At 34.4% G+C, this 27,544-nt stretch overlaps 1 protein-coding gene across 1 annotated transcript in view; it reads right to left on the reverse strand.

Moving 5' to 3' along the window:
• Positions 1 to 1,707: 1,707 nt before the first annotated feature.
• Positions 1,708 to 27,544, reverse strand: part of LOC149789065 (uncharacterized) — a 63,282-nt gene continuing 37,445 nt past the window's right edge. The window contains exons 3-6 of the mRNA XM_089975248.1: positions 18,720 to 18,970; positions 16,808 to 16,943; positions 15,315 to 15,521; positions 1,708 to 11,801 (exon numbers count right to left, since the gene is read on the reverse strand). Of these exons, the coding sequence (XP_089831374.1) occupies positions 10,876 to 11,801; positions 15,315 to 15,521; positions 16,808 to 16,943; positions 18,720 to 18,970 (1,520 nt within the window). The 3' untranslated portion in view covers positions 1,708 to 10,875. The remainder of the gene's footprint in view (positions 11,802 to 15,314; positions 15,522 to 16,807; positions 16,944 to 18,719; positions 18,971 to 27,544) is intronic.

The raw sequence follows: 27,544 nt of genomic DNA on the forward strand, positions 1-27,544 counted from the left end.
GTCGTTTCGCTCAGGAAGGTCTTTTTCTCTTGGGTCGTAATAAGTAAGTCTGATGCATTTGTTTCAGACTCCTTAACTCTGCCAAAATACCTAAGAGTACCATCACCGTTTGATTTTCATTGTCATCCGTCTCTCTTAGACTTTGTGTCTTCTCTGCTGCTTATTCTTGTCATTTCCTTCTTGCCTCTTCTTCTCGCTTTTGCTACTGACGGAGAAAAGCTTGTTCTGCTTCTTTCTGCTGCTGTAAAAGTTTCTCCAATTCTTCTTTCTGTCTCTGTTTTAAATCCTCGACGTGTGGTAAACAAGGAGAAGGTGTAGAAGGTACTGGTATGCTAGCACACCTATATAAGAAATGTGACATCACAGTTAGGTCTCTTGGATTGGAAGACAGACTCTGCACTGTGACTGAATTTTGTAACGCGTTTTGATCCGCTCTTCCACTATAAATATCCACAGTTCATTTCATTCCCTTTACCTCTTCTCATCACAAGATGTGGACTAAAGTTGAATCATCTACTCTCATACCATCAATGCTGTTCCACACAGACTTACCCATGTGAGTGAAATCATCATGGACAATCATCCGGATCACCCACACGATCATTTTGAAAAGAAGGATCTATGTGGAGAAACAAGGCTGTTTGAAGAGAGTCCTCATCTACGATGCAGAAGTCAGTAGTAGTTTGTGGAAGAGAAGAAGACCTATGTGATGCCCTCTATGTTAACCTAATGATATTAACATAAAATCAAAGGTCCTATTCAGGGCCACTCATATGCCTCAAAAAGATTAGCTTTCTTGCCTAAATTTTTTTTTAGTTGGGTGTATAGTTGTTTGTATGATAGTTTGATTTTCATAGATCTATGTATGTGTCCTATGTCTATGTCTCTGTCTATAAAGAAGTTCTATGTCCCGCACCGCCAAGCGCTGTTTATTGGTATAGTTTATAACCTACCCACCACCCGCTGAACTTACCCCTTACCTTATACAAACTCACTTTCCCTTGATGATGTACAGGCCCAATATTCCCCACGTTAAATTCTTTTGATGCTAAAAGTGCCCATGGGGAGTCTGTAATGTATGTGGCCATTGACACTAAACAGCCCCTTATTACTAGTAATGCAGGATTAACTCCTTAATGTGCACAAATCTCAACCTTTAATTCAACTCTTCCAACATCTTAATGATTTTTATCTTTTTTTCACGTCTGATTAAAATTAGATCAGAAATAACTTAAAGGATAAGAATCTTGTCAACAGATTAAATAACAAGTCATAAATGAGAACAGATTAAATAACAAGTTATAAATGAGAATAGATTAAATAACAAGTCATAAATGAGAAGTTAAAAGCCTGTTTACCAAGATTTACTAAACTTAGATCAAATAAACTCTCCCTAATAGCAAGAAATTCTGCCAATCACATGCAAGATAACCTCATTTGTATGCATACATCTTATTTATATTAAACCCATAGGATATCTTCATGACATAATTATGAAACTAGTCCAATATTTTATTGACATAAACTGTATTCCAAGCTGGATCCAATTCAGATCAGTTTGGCCTTTAGAGTGCTAAGAAACCGTTGTTAACATAATGGACAAACATCCATTAAAGACCATCTAATATGCTGTACTGGTCTTATCTAAAATGTTAGTTCCAAGAGTCATACTTATTATCTTGATCAGAAAAAGTAACATAAATGATATAAACTATAACATCTAGTACATTTATTTTCAAGAGCAATACAATTATAATACATATTCCTGAAAACTCACCAGATTTATTATATATCATGTAAAAGTGTATAAATATAAAAATAAAATGGTAATAAATCTGAAATTTTATCACAACACAGAAGTAGAATATTGTTCAATTTGATTTACAAAGTAGCCCTTTTAACATATACATAGCACTGTTCAGCAAAATAACATAGAGCAAGCATTTCAGTATTGACGCATTGATTCTTTAAAATTGCTTACATATATTGCATAACATATCCACATATCAATTTTATAAACTTGACAGAAAAATATATTCTATCAATATCAATTTTATAAACTTGACAGAAAAATATATTCTATCAATATCAATTTTATAAACTTGACAGAAAAATATATTCTATCAATATCAATTTTATAAACTTGACAGAAAAATATATTCTATCAATATCAATTTTATAAACTTGACAGAAAAATATATTCTATCAATATCAATTTTATAAACTTGACAGAAAAATATATCCTACCAATATAAGAAGAAGCCACCAATATGGTGTTTATACAAATTCAAGTCGAAAATTTGTATCATGCACCAGTAGAAGACAAACTGGGAAACATTATTATTATCTTTTGGGTTTATATTTCACAAGTTACATGATGGTAATGAATTATACATAATCATTTTATATCAAGCAAGCCTTCAAATACAGTCTTCCTTGATAGTACACAGTACACTTATCTAAAAGTTCCAAATTTGTCTTAAGCATTTGTAACATATAAGAAACTTAGGCCACTGGTAAGTATAACTAAAAATTAGGCTGATAATATATATGTATACATGACTTATAGATGTAGACAAGTGTTTATAAATGTATACATGATTCACATATGTCAAGTTTTTATCTAGCATTGATTCTTTACATGCTAAACATGGCAGCCCATATAAATGGTGGAGGAAGAACCCAGGAAAACCCTGGAAAGAACCACCGACCCACTGAAGCTACTGTCAAACTTTCTCACACACACACATTGGCCAAGCCCGAGACTTAAACCCACGCAGACAGAGGTGAGATGGCAGTAATCCAAAACTGTGAGTGCTTTAGACCACTCAGCCACTTGAGGCCCTGATGATTTTGTAACCTTTAAATACACACTGAAAATTACTTAGCATTTAGGAAACAAATAATGTTAGCATCATATTTTTACATACTGCAGAATCTTCTGTATAAATAAAATAATTAAAAGCAAATGTTCCTTCCTGAAAACTGTCCCATTCATGCTTTAAAAAAATCATACCATACATAAAATGTATAAATTATTTAAGGAAAGAACACCTTAAAAATGCCTGGATATGATAGTCTACTGCAACAAACAGCCTGCATAAGCCATGTACCATGTTGCATCTTTAGGAAATGATTTATTATTATAACAATGCACAAAACTCTCAAATGTCAATTCTTTGAATTAAAAATATAAATTTTGAAAAAGATTGTGACAAGACTGCCAAGAACTACATTTTAAGCCTGGTGCATATTTAATAATTGTCTATGTAGACAAATGAAATTTTGCACAAAAACCATTGCTATTCTTGCAGTCTTAGTGACCTTAACCATTCAGCTGCTGACCCCAAATCAACAGACTTTTTCCTTGCCTTACATGCAAAACATTCACAAAATCTGGATCAGGTCTGTGATGTAGAACTTTGACCTTTGGCCCTAAAACCAATAGTCTTCTTACTTACCCCAAGTGCAAGCATTTTGGTTATTTAAGCATCCAAAAAGGGCTTCTTTTAGGTATTTAGGCATCGAAAGGGGCTTCTTTAAGGTATTTAGACATCCAAAGGGGCTTCTTTTAGATATTTAGGCATCCACAAAGACTTTCTTTTAGGTAATCAGGCATATACAAAGACTTTCTTTTAGGTATTTAAGCATCCACAATGACATTCTTTTAGGTATTTAGGCATCCACAAAGGCTTTATTTTAGGTATTAAGGCATGTGGCTTTAAAAAGACATGTTTGGATGCAATCAGAAGTAGCAAGAAAACTATGTCTCCTACCCCATTTCACATGAAGAAAACAAATAATAATCTCCTGGGCACAATTAATCATAAGCAGCATGAATTAAGGAAAATAAAGAGGGACAAATACAATGTGTGACAAATGTTAGTATGTTCAAGTAAGCCATGGCTGCAGCATGCAAATGTTGATCATATAGCTATTATGACTACCATCAATTTAACTGTAAATACTCTGACAATAATAATGACTGACAATGGCCATCATGTACATAATGGCACTGACAATAATAATGACTGACAATGGCCATCATGTACATAATGGCACTGACAATAATAATGACTAATAATGACCATCATGTACATAATGGCACTGACAATAATAATGACTAATAATGACCATCATGTACATAATGGCACTGACAATAATAATGACAATGGCCATCATGTACATAATGGCACTCTGACAATAACAGTGACTGACAATGGCCATCATGTACATAATGGCACTGACAATAATAGTGACTGACAATGACCAACATAATGGTAGATACTCTGACAATAATTACAACTGACTATCATAAATGTAGATATTTTGACGATAATAATTGCAATATTGCTATGTATATCGATACTGTGTGTTAATTTTCATGATTATAGCTGTAAGGATTATTTAGCAACTAAATATGAAATACTAATTTTCTTTAATGTTGTAGGTTTGTATGTCATGATGAGGTCAATTTGGTAAACACATTACATAGTTACAGGATAGATCTGAACATGATTTAATTAGGGTTTAAATCATTGGTTTTCTTCAAAAACACAGGCTAACCTATTTTCTGATTGGCTAGCTGCTCAAGTATCTGACATAGCTGACAAAATTAGATTGATCTAGAATGAATATTTAACTCTCATTCATTTCTATATTACATCTTAATTTTTTATATACGGGATGACTTACAGAACATTTGTATTAGCACAACCATCAGTCTAAGCAGAATTAAATAAATGTGTTCAATTCAGTCGAAATGATTTATTTCAAGATTTCATTGGAATTACAAAGTGCTCTGACTTTAAAATTTAACAGCTGTTTTGAAATTACTGTATTCATTTAAAGACATTTCAGATTAAATCATTCTGATACATTAAGATTATTGGCACATCAGTTCAATAGACTGGACTTATTTTGGGAACACCACTGGAACTCATTTAGAATACTCAATACTTTGGGATCTGAGATAAAACTTAAGAACTATTTAGGATTTCATTCACCATAGCATAAGTTCTCTTTAACATTTCACTTTGCATTTCAGGGAAATTAGTTGTTTTGCTTTTTAAATTTGACAAGACTTGTTGTTTTCCACTTTAACGTTTACTTAGTTTAAGACCATAGAATCATAACAAAAGGCTATCATGAATGTACTGGTAGATACTCTAACAATGATAATGACTGACAAAGACAATTATTTAATATCTTACTGTGCATGCATGTACATATTCCATGGATGATATAATATTTTTACAGTAATGGCAATATGAGACAATTTAGCAAAAGTATAATCAGGACTAAAAACGAATACACAAATATAAAAAATTTAATGGACCTATGGATACCTAAATAATGTCATAATGATATACTGTACATTACAAAGTGAATTACGATATATGAAAAATAAAATTCATGTGTGGTAAACTTGTTAATTATAATGAAGAAACCATATATATATACATATAGATATATTTTTAAAAAATACACAACTACTAATTTTGTATGAACTTTTTGGGGCTGCATGGCTGCGTACTAATTTAATATCAACCTTTTGGGGGCCATACAGTTTTAACATTACATGACAAACAATGATTCCTGGCATCTCAGCAACAACTACTGGACGATATGGCCATCAAAAATCGAAGGCATATTAGATATAAACCCAATTTTTTTATCAAGAAAGGGAACTAAATTACAAATGGCTTGAAGATTTAATAGATTACTTTACAGATCTCAGTTATAGGTAACTATCTTTCCATTTTTGAAAGAAAGAAAGAAATGATAAACATATACAAAATATAAAGACAATTAGAAATTAATAAAATGTTGATAAAATGATATTGATCATTTCAGAGATTTCTTAAAATGACACTTTTTCCTAAATGAGTTGTTTGTATAGCAATTATATTCTTTATTCTTGAAAACAACTGCCTACATTCATATTACCTATCCTCTCTACCCCTAATGCAATCCTTCCTTTTATCTTAAGTTACTGGGTTAGAGTTACAGCTGACACAATCTTTCCTTTAATCTTAAGTTACTGAGTTAGGGTTATAGTTGACACAATCCTTCCTTTTATCTTAAGTTACTGAGTTAGGGTTATAGTTGACACAATCCTTCCTTTTATCTTAAGTTACTGAGTTAGGGTTATAGTTGACACAATCCTTCCTTTTATCTTAAGTTACTGAGTTAGGGTTATAGTTGACACAATCCTTCCTTTTATCTTAAGTTACTGGGTTAGGGTTATAGTTGACACAATCCTTCCTTTTATCTTAAGTTACTGAGTTAGGGTTATAGTTGACACAATCCTTCCTTTTATCTTAAGTTATTGGGTTAGGGTTATAGTTGACACAATCCTTCCTCTTAAGTTATTGAGTTAGGGTTATAGTTGACACAATCCTCCCTTTTATCTTAAGTTATTTGGTTAGGGTTATAGTTGACACAATCCTTCCTTTTATCATAAGCTATTGGGTTAGGGTTAAAGTTGACACAATCCTTCCTTTTATCTTAAGTTCTTAAAGTATGAAAAGCATGACAAGTTTCTGAAAATATATTGGCACATGTTTGAATCATCAGTAAGTCTTTATACCTTTATATTTTGTTTTTTGCGAAAACCTGTGTCCTCTTGCATCCGAGGCAGATACTCTAACCTGTAGGCCACTGGAGCAGTCCACCTGTGGTAAGTTATAGAGTATACTTTGTGTTCATATGTGTGTGTGTGTCAGAACCATTCCAGTTCATCTAGTACAACCAGCAAGCAAGAATAAATTTGTCAGTAAATTAGGTTTCTGCTAAAAATCTTAGCTAATCACATTAATATTAGCAATAAAAACGTTTCTACTTCCTGAATCCAGCCCTCCCAAAAATTAAAATGTTTTTCTGTCTATATTGAATGAATGAAGAGAAATAACTCTTGCCCATTACCTTCCCTTGCAACCTATAGATGTTACTAGTTTTGTTGTTGTTGCTGTAGTAGGGTTTAATGCCATTTTTCAACACAAGATAGGCTATACATTGTGGCCAGTAGAAATGGTGGCGGAAGAATCCGGGTAAACCCGGGAAAGAACCACCAACCCACGAGAAGCTACTGGCAAGTTTTCTCACAGAACCACATTAGCTGGACTCTAGACTTGACCAAACGTAGACAGGAGAGATGGCAGTGACTGTGAATGCTTTTGACCACTCAGCCACTCAGGGTCTATGGTACTATTTTTAATCTGAGTCGAACATCATGCAATGGGATGCTCATACTGCGTGGAGAAAGAGAGGGTCTGGACCTTGTTTACATGTCATGAGGTTGTTGTATCCTACTTCCAAGCTCTGTACCATCAACGTCATTCACTAGACTTTCTACTCTCATTACAAGACACAGTGGGGAAAAAGTAATTTTTCATTTTTTAGGCCAAAAATTAATGGTTGTTGGATTCTGTAGTCTGGATTTTAGACTTTGTCAGGCAAGATCTACAGCAGACTGGTCTGAGCTGTACATGGAGAGGTGAACCAACTTTGCAAATGTAGGATAAGTTTGAGATTTGGAGTAAAACGTGGTCAAGACATTAAAGTAATGGGACCAATAAGAACACAACAAAACCAAGTAAAATAACAATAAAAAGAAGTCCAATTTTTACCCTTCTGTACATGTACAAGCAAAATAGCCAATCCAAAAGGCATCCAACTAAGCAAATGTTTCTTGGAAGCATTTGAATGTATTCAGAAATAACAACCAAAAATGTTTCCTACTCCTGCATTTCAGGTGGAAACGACAATAATCTCCATATGTTAATGATTTAAAATAATGTGATTTGGCAAGTACTCTTGGAAAAAAATAATTCAATGAAGACTACTCCAGAGGCCTAAGTGGTTAGACCATCAGCCTAGGATGCAGTAGGTCGCAGGTTTAAACCCCGGATGATTCATACCAAAGACTTGTAAATATGGTAGTAGCAGTTACCTCATTAAGTGCTCAGCATTAATAGGTTAGTATTAGAACCAGTCGGACTGGTGACAGGATAATGTGACTGGGTAAGAGATGATCCTACATGTCTGCAGCATGATGCCCCCAGTGCTAGACATCACAATAAACTACCACACTGCAGACATCATAGCTATATGATTAAACAATTGTTAAAGTTATGATAACAAATAACACCTCACACTTCACATGATTCACTGAAAAATTTGATTCTTCCTTTCAATATGTTCACCATCACACTAAAATTAGTAGAATAGACAACAGATGGAGGGAATGTTATACATGAAGGCTAACACAATCTTATCTCAAGAGCATAGATTTTCATGTCAGAGTATGCCATGCATATTACCCACTTCAACTATGATAAGAGGGCTTCAAGGGTTTAACTTGGAGAAAGAGGTGTCTTTAAGCCCTACAAACTGGCTCAATCCATTTCAAATAAAGTTTGAGGTTTAAGCACATGTATACGGTCCTGTTTGAAAGCCTTATGGGTTGTGTCAATACAGGATTTTTGATTGCTCATTGATAGCAACCAGTTCATGGTGCCAAAATTGTGTTGCATCATAAGGACTGCTGAATCATCTAATATAAACTGAAGGTAGGCTGGGTCAACAAAGAGTAATTCACTGACTCTGCATGATGAAGCTAACACGATCATGAAACATAATATGACTGATTTTGGCCTATGCAAGTTACAGTTGGACATTAAATCAGAGAGGTCGTTGTTATGACCAAGATCATTTCTACCAATATGACTGAATAGTAATCCAAACTCTGTCACCTCAAAAAACCAAAGAGAAAGATCACCTATTTGTCAGACAGAGGCACTTATAGTAACATGTTTATGACACTGTACAAATCCATAATATATGCCACTTCCCTTCATAAACCTTTAAAGTGGAGGGCCTTCAAGCTCAAGCAATTCCTTCCATGAATGCAAGGTTAATTATTTCTGCTGCAAGGCTCTTAGGATAAGAGCAAAGTGTGTCTAAGAAGACAGTCTGGGCATGGATGGAACTTGTGGATCCAAGGCTGTTTAAGAAGATTTGGTTTGGCTGGGATCTTCTTGGGTAGATTATCACTAGATCGAGAGAAGATCAATGACTCAAGATTTGTCCCAGAGGACAGGGGCAATCTGAGTCATTTTGCACTACTTGCCCCTCAACTTCTGTATAATTCTATTAAGAAAGGTCATTGATGGGTAGGGCAAAGGGCAACAAACCCTCCTGACTATCAGAAAACAATGAAGGCTTTAGAATTGCTAAGGTCACTGATCTTGACAGATAGATTCTCTGCAACTTCCAAGATTCTTCCTGACTTTGGAGAAGATGAAAGGAAGAGTTGACTTCTTCTTCATCAAAAACAACTGAGGCCTTGATACTGCATGCTGGGAGGATGGCAAACATTCTGAGTTTTTCAACACTCTAGAAACTCCACTTTAAAGCAATACTTAGTCTGCACTATGGGATAGGAGCATGAACCATTATCAGGCTAATCACTAGTTGTCCAGATTGGGATCAAGATCGATATCCATAAAATACATCCCTGGAGGCAAAGCAATATTTGGCCACTGTTTCAAAGACTGTCAAAGTACCATTCACGATATAGTCATTGAATTGGTATGGACAATTTGTCAAAATCCAAAACAGCCATTACAGGTGAAATGTGTACAGGCAGCAACTGTAGATGGCCATACTGCCAGAGTAATTGCAATATTAAGTGGATGGAAGGATCTTCAATAAGATTATTGGTAATATTAACATTCCATGGCTCAAGTGGATGAGGCATCGGACAATATGTAAAGGAAGCCATACAGTCACTAGATAGTATGGATGAAGATCCGGACACCTGGAATGTAATTTAGGCAGCCAATACTTGAAACATTTTACACAATTATGGTCAAAACTTAGAAACTAATGTATACCACCCACAGAATAATCCAAGCATCAATATCTGAACTAAATCCTCAATGGATGGAATGAAGGATGCAAAAAATTCCAGTGGACTATGGGAGGCTAAATGAACACTGTTGTCAGTTCATTAGCAAAAACTTAAAACTGGCACCACCTGTAGGTGGCAAGAGTGGGTAATGGGCAAGAGTTATTGCTCTTTGTTTAATTTTCATCTTTGAGAGAGAGAGAGTGTGTGTGTGTGTGACTTGGATTTTTAACATAGTGTTAAAAAAATTCAGTTATATCACTATGATGTCTGCAGTGTGGCAGTTTATAGTGGTCTAGCACTGGGACATCATGCTGCAGACATGTAGCATGATGTCCCACCCAGTCACATCATCCTGACACCAGGCCAACCAGACCTAACACTAACATCTTAATGCTAAGCGCCAAGCTAGGCAGCTGTTAGTACCATTTCTGTAAGTCTTTGGTACGACTCAACTGGGAATTGAACCCATGACCTCCCGCATCTGAGGTGGACGCTCTAACCACTTCTTTGAGAGGGCTGGGAATGGGAGGAAATAGGGCTTTTATTCCTAAAGTTAATGTGATCAGAGAAAATATCTGAAGGTGAAAACTATGGTAGATCTTTATGCTTTCACATTTTTATGAACATGTAACATCTGAAATTGCAGATGCTGCCACAAGCAAACACCATGCAATGAAAATAACAAATATGGCAGGGGAAGCATCTGTTAAAGTGCCAAACAGTACTCAATTTGATTGATATTTAGTATAACCCAGCTTTATTCCTTTTAACTTCTGTTTATGTAAATACAATTTTGCATACACCCCTGAAAGGTATGAATAAATTAGATTTTCTATTCTATTCAGTGCATATCTTTGAACATAATATCAGCAATGTTTGGATCTGCCTGTGGAAATACAATAAGAATAATAGTTTTAAAAAAAGCTCTATACATTACACAAAATTGCTGGACAGAAATACTATCTACGCCTATGACCAGATAAGCTATTTTTCCTTGATCGACTATGTGTTGAACCTTGTCCTCCATCTGTATGTCTGCCATGATAAGAAGCATGACTATCATGGTCATCATCTCTATTATCACCACCACTGGAATAGCGTTGATTTTGTCTGTGACTTGAAGGTTGGCTAAAACTCCTCTTCTGGTTTGATCTCGATGAAGGACTCCGTCTTATGATGGCGAAGTGCTGATCATGGCTTTTACTATACCTGTCTCTTGAATCGCGCGAGTCATAACTGTCCCTGCTATAACCATTCCTGGAAGGGGAGTAACTTTGTGACCTTGACCCTTTTTGTGACCTTCTACCACTCTCAGATCTTGAAATCTTACGTGACTCCCTCTGATGTTCGACAGATCTCCCTTTCTCCATTTCTTTTCTATACTTCTCCTGTCGTAAAGATTCTCTGAGATTTTCTTTTGTAAGCTCTACTCTTCTGGATGACTTTCCCATGCTACCACCATGGTAATCAGTTCTCATTTTTTCTGCTTGTTGTTTACTGGTTGATGGCAATCTTTCCACCTGAGATTGACCCAAGTCTTGCTGTTTTAGCTCACTGTTCTGGTGACCTGAAATGCCTACGTTCTTAGCTGTGTCAGAATAATCAATTTGTACAGATTTTGCTCTCACAGAATTTTGCATATTCCCTGATTTTATAATAGGCTGGTGTGCTTCACTTCTCTTTTCCTTAAAATCTTTATCAAGTTTATCATTACTGCTATAGCCTGGGTTTTCAATAACTGAGGACTTGTAACCTCGCTCAGTAACAGATGAAGAGTTACGATATGATGGATAACTGAAGGATTTATTTTCCAACTCTTTAGTATGTGCTTCTCGCACCACACTATGAATACTACCAGTTCCTGAAGTCTTAGTGGTTGCAGCAACTGAAACAAATTACATAAATTATTTTAAAGCAACTCCTTTAAAAACACAAACTGACATCAATTACATCAGAAAAATTAAACAACATGTAGAAGACAACGTCAATGACAAGTTTAGAAAAATGACAATGTGTACACTAGAACAAATCAATGACTAGTTTAGAAAAATGACAATGTGTACACTAGAACAAATCAATGACTAGTTTAGAAAAATGACAATGTGTACACTAGAACAAATCAATGACTAGTTTAGAAAAATGACTGTTTCATTTATGTTAAAATAAGCCCCATAAAACTGAAATCTGGCCAAACAGCTGTCAGATTCCAGTTACAAAATTAGCCAAGGGTCCAGATAAAACATAGGGCCATCCATTAAGTACTGGCACAGCTTACAGCAAGTGAAATACTGTTAGCCAGTGGTCCCACTGAGATTAATTGTATTGTGCAAACTAAAGATTATATTTATTTGCTGATTATCTGATACTCTGCAACAAAATAATCATGAATCAACTAACTTTTGAACTTAAAGCAAGGGGTGGTGGGTTCACCTTGACATTTGTGGCAGACAAACACCATTAGTCTCTGTAAGTGCTCTAATAGGGCAAATATTTTCTGGGAATTCAAGATAAGACCATTTCTTCCTTTTAACTAAGGACTGTTGAAACCATTAGCAATAACAAGATTTTCAAATGAGATGCTGTGGATATAGTGGATCTCAGACCATTTTCATTTAAAACCTCATTTAAACCTCATGCCAATATGACCATTCTTTCAGGTACAATAGTGACAGTAAGAGTTTCATAACAGCATCAGGTCAGCCATATTGGATGGACAATTGGTTTTCATTTAGTACCAATTATGTATCATAAAAAGTCTACATTCAAAACCCTAGATAGAGCAGTTAACCTGGAAGGTACAGAGATGTCATTCCATTTTGAAGGAGTAACAATAAGATATCGTGACATAGCTGCCATGGTGGCCTTATTGGATGTAAGATTTGTACCATTTCCATAGGACTAATTAGATAATCATAAGAAGTCTACTGGTGAAAGCACAATGTAGTTTTGAAAGCCATTAAGGAGCAGTGATACTAATGTTTTCCGGATGGTCATTGTGGCAGCCGTATCAGAAGTCAGATTGGCACCATTTTCATTTAGACCCAACTATATACTGTAAGTATTTAAGTAAAATGCCATGTTATTTTGACGATTCTTTCTGAAAAAGTAGTGGCAAGATTTAAAAGGATGGACACTATGGTGGCCATATTGAATGTGTGAGATGCACCATTTTCATTCAGGGTCAACTAGACATTATATGATGTTTTAAAATACCACTGTGATTAGACCATCGATTCAGGAGTATTAGTGGCAACAGGATTTTCAATAAGCCCAAGCAGCACCATTTTCATTTAGGATAAACCAAACCAGGCCCATGCAGGCTACAGCCTACAACCTGGTTTTATCTGCATATTTACATCATAGGGTGTGGCTTTAAAAACTGCTTAACTGACCTGCACCAAGGAAGTTGCACTGGACCACGGAATCAACGTGTATGTAAAGCAGTTTAGGAAGGCTAGTGTTGCACTTAAAGGCAAGTGAGGACCTTCTATAAATTCACATCATATTTAGACCCATACAATAAATGGATCACAGTGAACTAAGAGTGAAACCTGACTCTTTCTGATTTAAATATGGACCAGGAAACAAAATTTTTTAACCATTTGTCAACTGAAGAAAAAAGAAAATATATTAAACCAACTTTAATAAATATTGTTCAATATCACTATAAGAGTTAAAAAAATAATTCAGTATCACTATATGCATGAGAATCAATATTATAATGCATAAATCCTACTTGTGAATTAAACATATATTATTACACTTATTTGTGTACAAATTATATACTTTGATCACTCTTGGTGATAGAAGCACACATTGTTCATACGGCTCCAGTGGCATAGTGGTTAGAGTGTCTGCCTCGGATGGGGGAGGTTGCAGGTTTGAACCCCAGCAGAGTCATACGAAAGACTTATAAATATGGTACTGATAGTTGCATGACTAGGCACTCATGCATTAAGAGGTTAGTGTTAGGAATAGTCAACCTGGTGTCAGGAAAATGTGACTGGGTGAGACATGATGATACATGTCTGTGGCATGATGCCCCAGTGCTAGACATCACTATAAACTGCCACAATGCAGACACTGTAGCGATATGACTGAAACAGTTTAAAGCAATGTTAAAAATCCAAATCACACACACACATTGTTCATATTTGTGAATAAATCCTATACTTTCATACCTTGGGGATGGAAGCATACATTGTTCATATTTGTGTATAAATCCTATATTTTGATACCTTCGTGATAGAAGCATACATTGTTCATATTTGCGTATAAATCCTATATTTTGATACCCTGGTGACAGATTCATACATTATTCATATTTGTGTATAAATCCTATATTTTGAAATGTTGGTGACAGAGGCTTACATTGTTCATATTTATGTATAAATGCTATATTATTATACCTTCATGACAGAAGATGACAATGTTCATATTTGTGTATAAATCCTACACTTTGATATTTTGGTGATACAAATATACATTGTTTATATTTGTGAATACTTTCTAAACATGAATTATTCATGGTTATAGATACATATTTCAAAGATATCTTTTTACATTTTCCTTAATATATGTTGGTTTTTGTTTGATTATAAATTTCAGTTTGATTAGTTTCATGTCGGAATGATATCATTACATAATATCAGATGTTAAACTTGATGCACATCATTCTGTTAAATTCACTGTTATACTTTACGTGCAAGAGTATGGGTCAGATTCATTGGTCATTCAAATACAGTATAAATAATTATCTTATTCACAAAATTGATTTCAATGTATTGGCTAAATCCATCCTTTCACAGCATAATGTTCTCAGTCTTAGTACTGCATTCTATCACTGTCATATTCTTCATTTTAAAAATATAAAGCAGTATTGATTTGTCTTTTTTCTAATCCAACATGTTTTGAAGTTTCATAAGATCCCCCTCCTCAAATATTTGTCATATAACATCCATGAGTCACATTGGTAAAGCCAGTGTCACTTAAAATCTTCAAATTGAAGAAACTGATCTATTTTCTTGGAGATGTGTCGTATACAGCTATTATAAATAGAAAGTAAGAAAAGTACATGTAGGTCTATGATGGACAAGTATATCTAGCCTTACACAGCAGTCTTCTTTTCTAGAACATTCTCAAATTTATATTAAGTGTGGAATTAAATAGATAATAAAAACGCAAACTTTATTTCTTTGTTTCATTTTATTATGCCCAAAATGTGTAATTCATAAATAGGCAAGTATAAGATGTAATTAGGTTAAGAAAAAGGTAATGATTATATCGAAATTATAATGGCTGGTATGTAAAAATCTATGTGGATGAAGTGTGTTTGATACCATCATCTCACTTAGCTTTACAGCCATATGAGCTGAAAAGAATATGAAAGAAAACTTACGGGTAGCATATGATGTAGACATAGAGTGTGCACTCTTTTTGTCCTCACGACGTCTCCTCCAAATGATTACACAAAAGACAACAAGTCCAATAGCTATCAGCAAGGCAAACATTACTCCAATCCCAATACCTGCTTGTGCTCCAATGGAAAGCCCAGTATCCACTGTCCCTCCTGAAGCTTGTCCCACAGACCCGCCAATATCTGGTCCTGCATAAAGTCATGCAGAGAAAAAATATCAAGTCTAATACAACATATTCTGAAAACCTTCCTATTGCCTACCTTTATGTGACTCAAAACAATAATGAAACAACACTGCACAGATATAGTCTGGTAAACTGGTCAATATGCATTGTCATATGGTCTGGTAAACTCGTAAATATGCTTTCTGTGATATGGTCCTATTATTAAAAAAGTATCATTCCATTTCATTTTACATTTACTGCTAGTCATATCAGTCACAAATTTATATACAATTACTGTGAACTCGTATATTTCTTGTGGGACTTAAATTCATGCGCTTTGGAAAGAAAATACTATTTTCTCAGCACAGCACTGGCAAAATTGAGCAAAATCAATTGCTCAGATGTCTTGGACAAAGTGAAACAAGTCCTCTAAGGAATGATGAAATCAATTACTCAGATGCCTTGAACATAATAAGAAGCCTTTCAGTGAGAACCCCATGTTGATATCACCACCCATTCAGGAGTAGCAACAGCAAGATTTTCAAGCTGGTCATTGTGATGGCCATACTGGCTGTCTGGCACCATACTGATCAAGGACCAATCAGACCATGGAATAAATATGTTTGTAAAGTTTCATGGCAATCTTCCTAGCAGTTTTGGAGAAGTCTTTTGCTGATGGAAGGACATACAACAGACATCTGACACCATACCATCCTGTAAGTTCTTCTGATCAGAGTGCAATAAAATCTGTGTTAATGAACTTCTGCAAATTTAGCATGACCAGCCTGATATCCCTGTAATTTTCATACAAGCTTACTTTGAATATCCATGCAATTTTCATACAAGTTTACTTTGCATATCCATGCAATTTTCATACAAGCTTACTTCGAATATCCATGCAATTTTCATACAAGCTTACTTCACATATCCATGCAATTTTCATACAAGCTTACTTTGCATATCCATGCAATTTTTATACAAGTTTACTCTGCATATCCATGCAATTTTCATACAAGCTTACTTCACATATCCATGCAATTTTCATAGAAGCTTACTTCGAATATCCATGCAATTTTCATACAAGCTTACTTCACATATCCATGCAATTTTCATACAAGCTTACTTTGCATATCCATGCAATTTTTATACAATGTATGTGATATTTAAACGTATGGATCTGAGATGGAATTTTGTTGTCTCAGCAACTGAAGAGATGTTGGTTTGGTCAAAATAAATATATTTTTAAAACCACCCACAAAATCAATCAAAACTGGTACCCAACAAAACATAGTGAATTTCCTGTGTACTGACCATCTTCTCTAGCCACGACAAGTGAGAACTGGTACAATTTGTTGTCTGATGATGGTTTCTCTAGGCTTATGGTCACTTTACTGTCAGTTGTGAAGTACAGACCTCCTGCTATCCCCTGGTCACAGGTGAAGGACCACTGCAATCAGAAATGTAAACAGTGGTCTTTGTTAAGTGCAAGGTACCAGATTTTTAACTTTTGAATAAAAGTACCAAGAATACTGACATCATGCAGAGTTGGGGTAATATACATGTAGTCCATTAAACAAGATCAAGTGGGTGAACAAAAATTGAGATATTGACAATCATGGTCTTTTCATGACCACAAGCAAATGTAATAAAAAATATCTTTCTAAAACAATTAATCTGAATTTAAAGTGTTTTTAAAGTTTTTTCCTTTTACTGCCACTTTACTTGAACACTGATCTTTACTGAAAACTTAACCAAGGCATGATGGAATGATGGACTGACAGATGGAAGGATGAGCAAGGATAACACTAAATGTTCTACCACCATTATATTGTAACAATACAATATCTTATATTTCCACCCAAATCCAACCTGCTATTATGACAGATGCAAGTGAAACTAGGCAGGGTCAATTTTTAATCCTGTGTACATGGAATGTTAAAGCAATCAATGCCCAAATGAGTATGTACCATACATAAAATGTAATATGGTTTTATTTTGTATGTCCCTTTTGGACGTAAGTCTGTTTTCCATTATAGCTACATTATAAAGTCATGCTTAATTATCACTGTTATGTTCAATAACACAGGACAAATTAAATGTACTTACGTAATAATATGTATTATAGTTACAAAGGTTTTACTGATCAGTTGAAATGAGATGAGCTGACATGACTGATCGCTAACTCTTACACAAATACCTTTTATCTTTTCTTTATCTGATCTAATACAAAGGAAATAATTAACACAACACAAAGCTTGTATTCATTTAACTGAGTGTAACGATACAAAAACTACTTCTGCAAGTTGGAAATCAAACCACGGTCGGCACTTAATTAGGTTTTCACAGAAAAGCTAGCAGACATAATGTGATGACAGATTGACATTTTTCATTTTCGAATGTAAGAAGGTATACTACATTTAAGATGATTACACTGAAATTCAATTAAAGATAGAACATATCTCATGTGACAAACTTATTAATTGGCATTTATTTATTTATTACGGTGGTGGTGGGCATTGGTGACATTTGCATTAATGTCATAGAATATTATTACTGACAGTGTACTGAGAATGTTGTTTGCAAAGACAATGTAACCGAATATAAAGCCTGAAGACATATTAGAACTGATAATTTCATTCAAATTTATGGGTAATAACCACCATTTTGGTCATAAAATGAGAGACAAATCAAGCTTTCATTGACCAGTTTTGATTGTAATTTTCTGTTATTGTTATTATATGCTCCACAAATAGGGACTAATCTTGGGGGGTATTTTCTGGTCTTTAAAAAGTGGATCCATGCCCAACTCAGCATTATAAGCTGGTTCTTGAGCTATCATGGCACAAGTTATTGAGTTAATGGTGTAACAGACTTAGTTATAATTCCCTTATAAATCAACTAAAAGATGCAATTAATTGACTAGTGGCAGAGATGCGTTGCATTTTAAATTAGCAGGAATGGAAGAGATTTGCAAGTTTTACTGCACATACAAATAAAAGAAAGGGAGGTCTGTGAACAGGCCATCTGGTGGCATAATTCTGGACATTCTGGAGAAGTTGGGAATATATTTTATGTTAGGTGTCTGTTAATGGAAACTCTGATGGTGACCATTAAGATATTTATTCATATAGCTGTTATTGTAAATTGAAGCCATGTATTGCATCTATGAAATTTTCATTAACAATAATATAACCTGTATGGAAACAGTACTATTTAACATTACCTTTGGACGCAGGAAAAATCGATCCCCATCATATATTCTCAGGAAAACCCCACATTCTTTCCAGATCATCTCTTTTAAGTAAATTTTCAGTTTCTTGCCTTCAGTCCCCAACAGTGTGATTCGGCATGTTGTTCTGGTCTGTGTATCTCCAACCTGAATAGGATTGGCACTCAAATAGGCAGTGTCTATTACCCCAAGAGCTGCTGGCATATCAATGCTTGTCTGGACACAGGCATTGCCCTCCATATCAACTGTACAATAAAGAACAAGAATTAAAGAACAGTTATTATTAATTAGAAGACACTTCTCGCTATCAATACTGATGATAACAGGGAAGAAAACCAGTGACCCTGTTGATGAACAAATGGATTTTTTGCTAATGAAGCAAAAATAAATGCTATGGGAAAATATGGTCCATGTATATATTGCAAACCACCACATATACCAACCGCAAGACATTTTTCTATATATATATTAAGGCAATTTTATATCATAAAATGTTGGTGGAGGAGTTAATATATATATATATATATATATATATATATATATATATATATATATATACACACACAATAAAATAGTTCATGTTACTCAGATGCACTCAAATAAATCTGAAAATATCAAGTGAATCTGAACATGTGCATATTTTACACCAGTTTCCAGTGTCAGTAACAGACATGGGTTATCGGGTAGTAGTTTATTCTCAACAGTTAGATAGTGTTTTTTCAACCAATGTATCTCATCAGCCGTAAAGTGAGAACAAATCCCAAAATGATGGGTAAAATATCAGATAGACTGCAGCTCTACTAAAAAATCTTGGAAACTTTATTATGAATTAAAATGAAACAACTCTTTAAACAGACCATGGAACTTCCAACAAGCAAGGAGCAAACATATTGAGAAGAATGATAAAGAAAATAGCGAAACCAAAGCACTTACACAGAAAATATTACCGATGACATGTTAGAGATAACTGGTATGTGTGTGAAACAAACATTTGAAAAGTGGATATTACAAGGTAGAAAAAAAGGCCATCAGTCATGTTATATACCGACAACCAAATAACAAGCTTACATAATTAGGAGAAAAAAAACATGGAACAAACAATTGTTTACAGAAACCAGAGTATCATAATGAAACACACCAATGAATATCCAATTTTTCTGGCCCATGCTTTTACACAAAGATGCAAGTTATGAGACAATACAGAACATTAATATCTCAAACTGCAGCCAAACATGAGATCAACATCAGAAGTGTCGAAATAAGACAAAACAAGCATGTATCATTCTGTACAGATGAAGAACCTGCCCTGACCAGATCTGTGGAGATATCCTTCCCAAATGTGTCTTGGGTGCAAAAAACCCACAAAAAACAAACAAAAAACAATAAGAAAACATTAAATTCCAACTCCAAAGAAAAGCTGATGTGATGGAATCTGAAGAGAACAGTCATAGATACAATTTTGGTGACACTGCCTTGGTTAACGTAGACAGTTCTATCATCTTTGAGGGGAGATCCTCGGAAATGAACCCCAGCTGAATCATATCAAAGACATATAAATGGTACTAACAGCTCTCTCACTAGGCGCTCAGTATTAAGAGGTTAATTTTAGGACTAGTTGGCTTGGTGTCAAGATAATGTGACTGGGTGGTACATCATGCTACATGTCTGCAACATGATGCCTCAGTGCTAGACATCACTATAAACTACAACACTACATTAAAACTCCAAATCACACACACAAACACACGGTGAATTTATAAGTATACAATAGATGTTTTATTAATTTCTTTTCTTTTCAGCTGAGTGTCGGCATAGCTGTAGCTCCTCCTTAAATCATTTATAATGATTCATTTATTATAATTCATCATTTATTTTGTTTACAAGTTTACAAGAAAGGCAGTGTAATTGTGTGAGTTTTGCATTATGATCCAATCTGACATATAACTATTTTGTGTAGGGTGTGTGTGTGTGTGTACTTTTTTAAAGGTTTTTAATCTTATGTAAAGACTTGTTATGGCAAATCTGCCTTCTTAAAATATTGTCTTCTCTGGTTTTTTCATCAAATAAAAATAACATACAACTTCTGGATGGATGATCTGAAATGGTAGACACAAGGATTTAGTACCCTTTGAAATTTTTTTTGCAGTACTATACAGCTAGACAAGAATGCAAATGGAAATAAAAATCATTTGAATTAAAGATAAGTTTCAAAATCAAGATTGCTTCTATTGGGTCACTGATATGGTGTAATTTCAGGAAGTCTATCGATCATTTGACAAACAATATCACGATTTCAAACGCTATTTATAGAATGAATTTTTCCACATGATTTAAATTTCATGACTACATTTCAAGGGAAGAGGGCATGCCTTTATTTTGAAAACTCTTAAAATTTACATTAACATGTTAAAAAAAACCCAGCAAATAATATATGTTGTGAAATACTGTTTAAATAACCTCTTTTAATATTAATTCAATCAACATTTTTTTCACAAAAGTGATTTAGTTAGCAATCGTCAGCGCAACAAAATTTTGGGAGAACAAAAATAATTGTTGTTGTTGTGGGGTTTAACACCATTTTTCAGCACATGATAGGCCATGCATGGCGGCCAGTAATAATGGTGGAGGAAGAAAACCGGGAAAACCACCGGGAAGAACCACCAACCCATAAGAAGCTACTGGCAAGCTTTCTCACACACCCACATTGGCCGATTCCTAGAATCGAGCCCACGCAGACAGAGGTGAGATGGCAGTGATCCGTAACGGTGAGCGCTTTAGACCACTTGGCCACTTGGGGTCCCAAACAAAAATAATAACAATTATGAAAAAATGCACATCTAGTTACTAAATAGTACTAATATTAGTACCCCAAATTTGTGGACAATGAGGCTACAACAATGTAGCTAGTTACAAAAATCACTGAAAATCATAGAGATACTATTTACAGCTGCAAATCGGACTCTGTTAAATTAAGTCTCATTTCAAAATTTATTCACATAACAGGCCTATATGATAAATTTCACATTTTGTTAACTTAAAACTTATTATATTTTCACTTGTAAATTAGCATTATTATGCATTTTAAGGGTGGTTTGTGGTGGTTTGCGGTAAATACATGGACCCATGGAAATATAAGAGGCTCATTAAAAAAATTAATTCATTTTTTAACCCTTTCATCACTAAGAGACTCTGTAGGCCCTAAACACTAAGCAACTTTGGAAATGTAAAGCAAAATGACTTGTAGATTTTGAATTGTTATAACTTTACCAATTTTAAAGATGATCTGACTTGATTAGTTATCAAATTAAATGTTAAGAATAGAATTGCATTACTAATTCACTAAAAGTTGCATATCTATTATAACTGTTAAAATACAGGTGTAAACAGGTAACACAACAGGTAAAATGCACAAGCAAATTATGTATTTACCCCATTAAAGGGACAATATTTTCATAAACTTGTCAGAATAAAAATTTTGAAAGTATCCCAGAAGCAGCAGCGAGCGTGAACAGACCACTTTTCAGACACATCCTTTCATGAAAATAAAAGCTTCCTACGAAAATGAAAATTATAAGGTAAATAATGTCAAAGTGAAAGCCTCTAATTATCAAGAGTTTCTCTAATTGGGTTAGCTCATTTTGTTACTTTATCTTTGTCATTTGTTTTCAACATGTATGTGTAATTTGTTTACCTTTTGGACACTCAATAGTGACTGCACCCTCCCTCTTGCTATAAATGTGTTAGTAATTAAATCATTAATAACATAAAATAATAATGTGTGAATGTACAAAAAAAAAATGGAATCCTGCACAGCTAGACTGGCCTGAGAGTGATTAGAGGAAATTAAGAAATATCTTTCAGTTCATGATTCTGTCAAACAAAAATTACAAGCTCATCAAGAATCTCAGGTTGAAGTTTTGCAGAACAAGTGTTTAAACCAACTGTTGAACCAATCAAGAAAATTGTTACAGCAGCTGAGGTGACTCAAAGAGCTCTTGAAACATTGCCTGCTGATATTGCTGGCTGTATTCAAGCAGCTCAATCACCAACCCAGCAAACTACTCTACCACAACCTGAAGAACCACAACCTCTGCCAAGAGGTAGAATTAAAATCATAGATAAGTTCACGCCCAAAGGTATTACCGCTATCAAAGACCCGAACCAAGTAATTAACATTGCCGCATTTGAATATTATGATTTTGAAAATAATCATGATGCACATGCTTATCATTATTTGATAATATTTACGGGGCATGATCAGAATGTTGATTCTGGTTTGCAAATATCTCAGTGGGATTTCTTGACATTGTATATGATATACTACTTCCCAATGGAACATTTAGATTTGTCTAGACAGTCAGTCATTGACGTACATTTTTGAGCTCCAATAAGTGCACTACCAGCTGGTGTTACTGGTTATAGAGCAGTTGCTGTCAAACTTTCAGATAAAGCGATGTTACTTGAAGGGTTTGGTTGACAAATGAGAATCACTGATGCCCCAGTAAAAACCATGTAATTAAATCGCTCATGATATTATATATCATCATGTTAGTGTCAGTCTGACTCCTGGTCAAACTAAAAAGCTACAATCAGCACCAAAAACTAAGTGTGGAATAAAAATATCACTAAAAAAGAACAAAGTACAAATGGTTCAAATAAACTATCATTGTCAGATGGTCAACTTAGGTACTTTAATGAAGCCAAACAATCAAAGACTGGCATCAAACTCAATCTTTCTGTGAGTGCCATTAAATATACTGTTAAAGTTGGGTGTATATTTCCACTTCTTGCAGCTATACCAGCATTAATAGCTGCAGCCACACCTGCCACTGCAAAAGCAGCTGCACTTGGTGCTGCTGGAATGGCATTAAAGAAAGCCACAGGTAAAAGGAATTTAAAAAAAGGGAAGAGGTCTAAGACTACCAGGAACCCCTCATTCATATGGAAAGGGCTTAAGACTTCCAGGAACAATTTGCTAGATGCAAAGCTTTTCATTCCTATGTCCAATTTTTATTTAATTGATGCCGTTTCAAAATTAAATATCAAATTTTTTTATGTTTTTATGCATGACTAATTACCAAAACAACCAAACAATACTGAAACCGGTATCATTAATCTTGATAAACATTCCGGTTGTGGTACTCATTGGGTTGCATACATGAATGATCCACATGGAATTATTTCAATTAGTATAGGTTTGTATCACCAAAACAATTTTTAAATTATGTAAACAGAATAAAAACACCAGTCTGGTATTCAACATTATGAACACAGACAATAACAGATGTGCCAATATGTGGCCATTAAGTAATTGCTGCACTTAACGCTGTGTCATCATCATTACCACCTGATAAAGTCATGCACGATTATACAAGTAGACACATCATTTTAAACAGATCTTAAAGTATAGTGGTAGACATTTATGGAAGATCTTCCTCTAAAAACAAAATTAAAAAAACTGACAGAATAACTCATGAAAATATATGTAAAGATACTAGTGACGAAATATCAGAATTATTAAATCTTGCAAATGTAGGTCCAAATGAAGTGGTTGTATTTCGAGATAAGCAAGGAAAATTAAAAGCAAGTAATCTTTCATTGAAAGATATTATCACCAAAATTAATGGAGGAACTGAAAATAGCATAGCTGTATTTAATAGTAATGGAAAAATGAAACCCCGTGTTATTATGTCAACGATATTACATAATATTCGTGGTCAAGTAAAAAAAAATACAGTGATACAATGACTGGTTCTTTCAATATGATTAATAATAGAATTACTGATCTTGGATAACCAGAATCAGACAATGACGCTGAAACAAAGAAATACATCCTACCAATGATGAACTCATCAGCTTCAGTTAATAATGAAATGACCTCATTGAGAAATGATTATTCTAATCATGCACAATTGTTTATGAGTTTTCATAGAAACGTAAATAGATCCATTAATGCATTTTCTGGAAGTCCACCAGTCATTGATATTAAACTCGTTGACATAAAAAAAATACCAACAGTGTAGTATATACAGTAGCATCTGGACAAGCATTATGGTCACATCTTAAGAAATCTATCAAACATCGTGCTGAGGTTACCGGGTTATACAGGCTCTCAATACTTGGCATTACAACATTTACAATATCTACTACAATTTTACGGCGTTATCCACTTATGACTCTATCAGGTGGATCTCTAGGATTTATGTTATTGATGTTGGAGCAAAATGACAAAACGTTTGTAGTGGAACCTGAAGAAAAAACCTCAGCTTGATATACTATTGGTGTCTTGAATTAGTAGCTAAATTACCACCCAATTAAATAATAATCCTTCCGATCAACACTCAACGTGATGTTGCTGCACAAGATTATAGATATAGTCATGTAAGTGAATGGCTAACAAAACTATAAAATATCATTGATCAATATACAATTAAAGTATTAATAAAATACAATAGATGCATAATCGCTATTGATATAATTGTTTTTACTACGTCCACTGTTATGGCTGGAACAGGCACATTACTATCAACAATAACAATGACATCACCAATAATTGTAATGATTTGTGTTTCAGCTGCAACAACAATTGCTGGAATTGTCAATATTATTGTAAAGAAAATATTCACATGCACTAATACAAATTTATATGAATATATAATAAAACTACATGCAGCAACAACAACGTATTTTAAATTGTCTTTGTTAATATCTTCAGGCCTTAGCAATGGAACAATTTGAGACACTGAGTTTGCAGAGATGATTAAAATTTACAGTGGAGGCACTACAAAAGATCCAAATAAACAGGATTTAGAAATTACAATAACAATAAATATGTCAAATCAAATGAATTAATGCAACATATTGTCACTAATACAACTCCATTAAAACCACAATGATATCAACAAGTTCGAATAATCCTGACTTTCGTGTTATGTTTCCAACTGCAATTGCAGCGAAAGAAATAGCGCTAGCACAGTTACGAGTATATTACAGCTGGTCAAATATCAGATCAAAATCATTCAGTGGATTACCAGCAAATCATTCACTTGTATTTGCAAATAAAATAAAACCAGATGGAACTCAAGATTGGTAACTTGTTGGTATTCCCACAGGCTTTAATCAAATTGAACAAATCAGTGATGAATTTCAGCGTGGATTCAAATCGATAACAGGAAAGGAATAAAAATAGCTATCTCTGTTCATGAATCAACGTTATCAGCTGCGATATAAATAAATTCCCTAGATTACATTGTAGATATGTATCAATTGTCCATTCAGACAGTAGTCCGTTCAAACAGTATTAGGATGGCCCGAAATTCGGCCAAAATATCAAGGACATTTAGAACCAAAACTTGCTGAATTCATTGCAGATAAAAAAAAATTTTTTTTAAACTTCCAGAGTATTTACAAGAAGAACAATGGACTGTTATCTAACTTCACTGTGTCTGATGGCACAAGGCTTCCTATGATATGATTTGGTTTTACTCACTATGCAGGGGCGAAGGAAATCGTCAAACAAGAAAATTAAGTATATTCCTGCGATATCAAGTTAGAATATAAACATATGCTCAATCCCCTGCAAAATTTATTTGTTTATCGTCACACAATACTACAGTGACAATATAAACAGCACATCATCAAAACAAAATAACAGTTAACACATTAAGCCCCTAGTGACGAGTTTAAGTGGCATGAGTTAGTGGCCTACTGCTGAACTCTGTAGCATCAAGGTCATTTAAGATACACTAAAGTGGGTGGTATTACTGAAAGGTAGACAGATGTAGCTCTACAATGATACTAAATAATCTGCGTATTCTAGTTGCACTACAAAATACAGAGGGGAAAACCTCATTTTTTGGACCTGATCTTTTTCCACCCAAAATTTGCCCGTGGTCAGAATCCATGTTTTTGTCCGGATTTTAATCTCTTTGATCTCAGATCTAAGCCAGACCGGTATGTATTGCAAACAAACAAATGAACCTTTGCAACAAGTAGGATGAGATGGGCATTTGGAATAAAGAGTGGTCTCGGTACGAAAATAATGGGCCCGTTAAGCAAAAAAACTCAACAAATCCAACTTTACCATTCTGCTCATGCGCGAGCCAAATAGCCAATGTAAAACGATGTTTCTAACACAACTAGGCATTACATTGCTATAAAATCGCATGGAAGTTGATGTATTAGGATGTATTCAGAAATAGCGTTCAAAATGTGTTTCCTACTTGAATTTCAGGCGAAAATGACAAAAACCTCCAGGGGTTAATGTGTTAAATCAGGTTATATCCGACCTTGAGCTTGCCAATAAAACTGTCATCGAAAATGTAATTTACTGTGGTGATCATATATCTCATGTCTCAACAATTAAACAATTATTCCTGAAAGCATATACAATCACAGAAGAACAATTATTAACATTCACAGTACCAGGATTTGCCAATGATGAGCTGAATAAATCAGTCAACAATCTTATCAATAAATATGTTCCAAAAATGGTCGAGTCATGGAGAAAAATAACCCAACAATCAAATATTCTCAAACACAACAATGGTCCATACGGTGCATGTCATCATATGTCACCAGGAATTGTAAATATAACTTCAACAATCACAATCAATCTTGTATGTGATGCAACTGACTATAGTTATCAAGTTGCCCATAAAAAATATAACCAGGCTCAACAAGGATATATTTTAGATACATTTACACCTCAGGCACATCCTGGATATTTGATTGTGCAAGAACCTATTAATCCTGTTTATCTGCAATGTAATAATCCGTTATTAGCAAGGGTACAATTCAATCTTACTGACCAATCTTGA

The sequence above is a fragment of the Sinohyriopsis cumingii genome, chromosome 11, assembly GCF_028554795.1.
Source record: "Sinohyriopsis cumingii isolate HCF-2022 chromosome 11, ASM2855479v2, whole genome shotgun sequence".
Taxonomy (NCBI): domain Eukaryota; kingdom Metazoa; phylum Mollusca; class Bivalvia; order Unionida; family Unionidae; genus Sinohyriopsis; species Sinohyriopsis cumingii.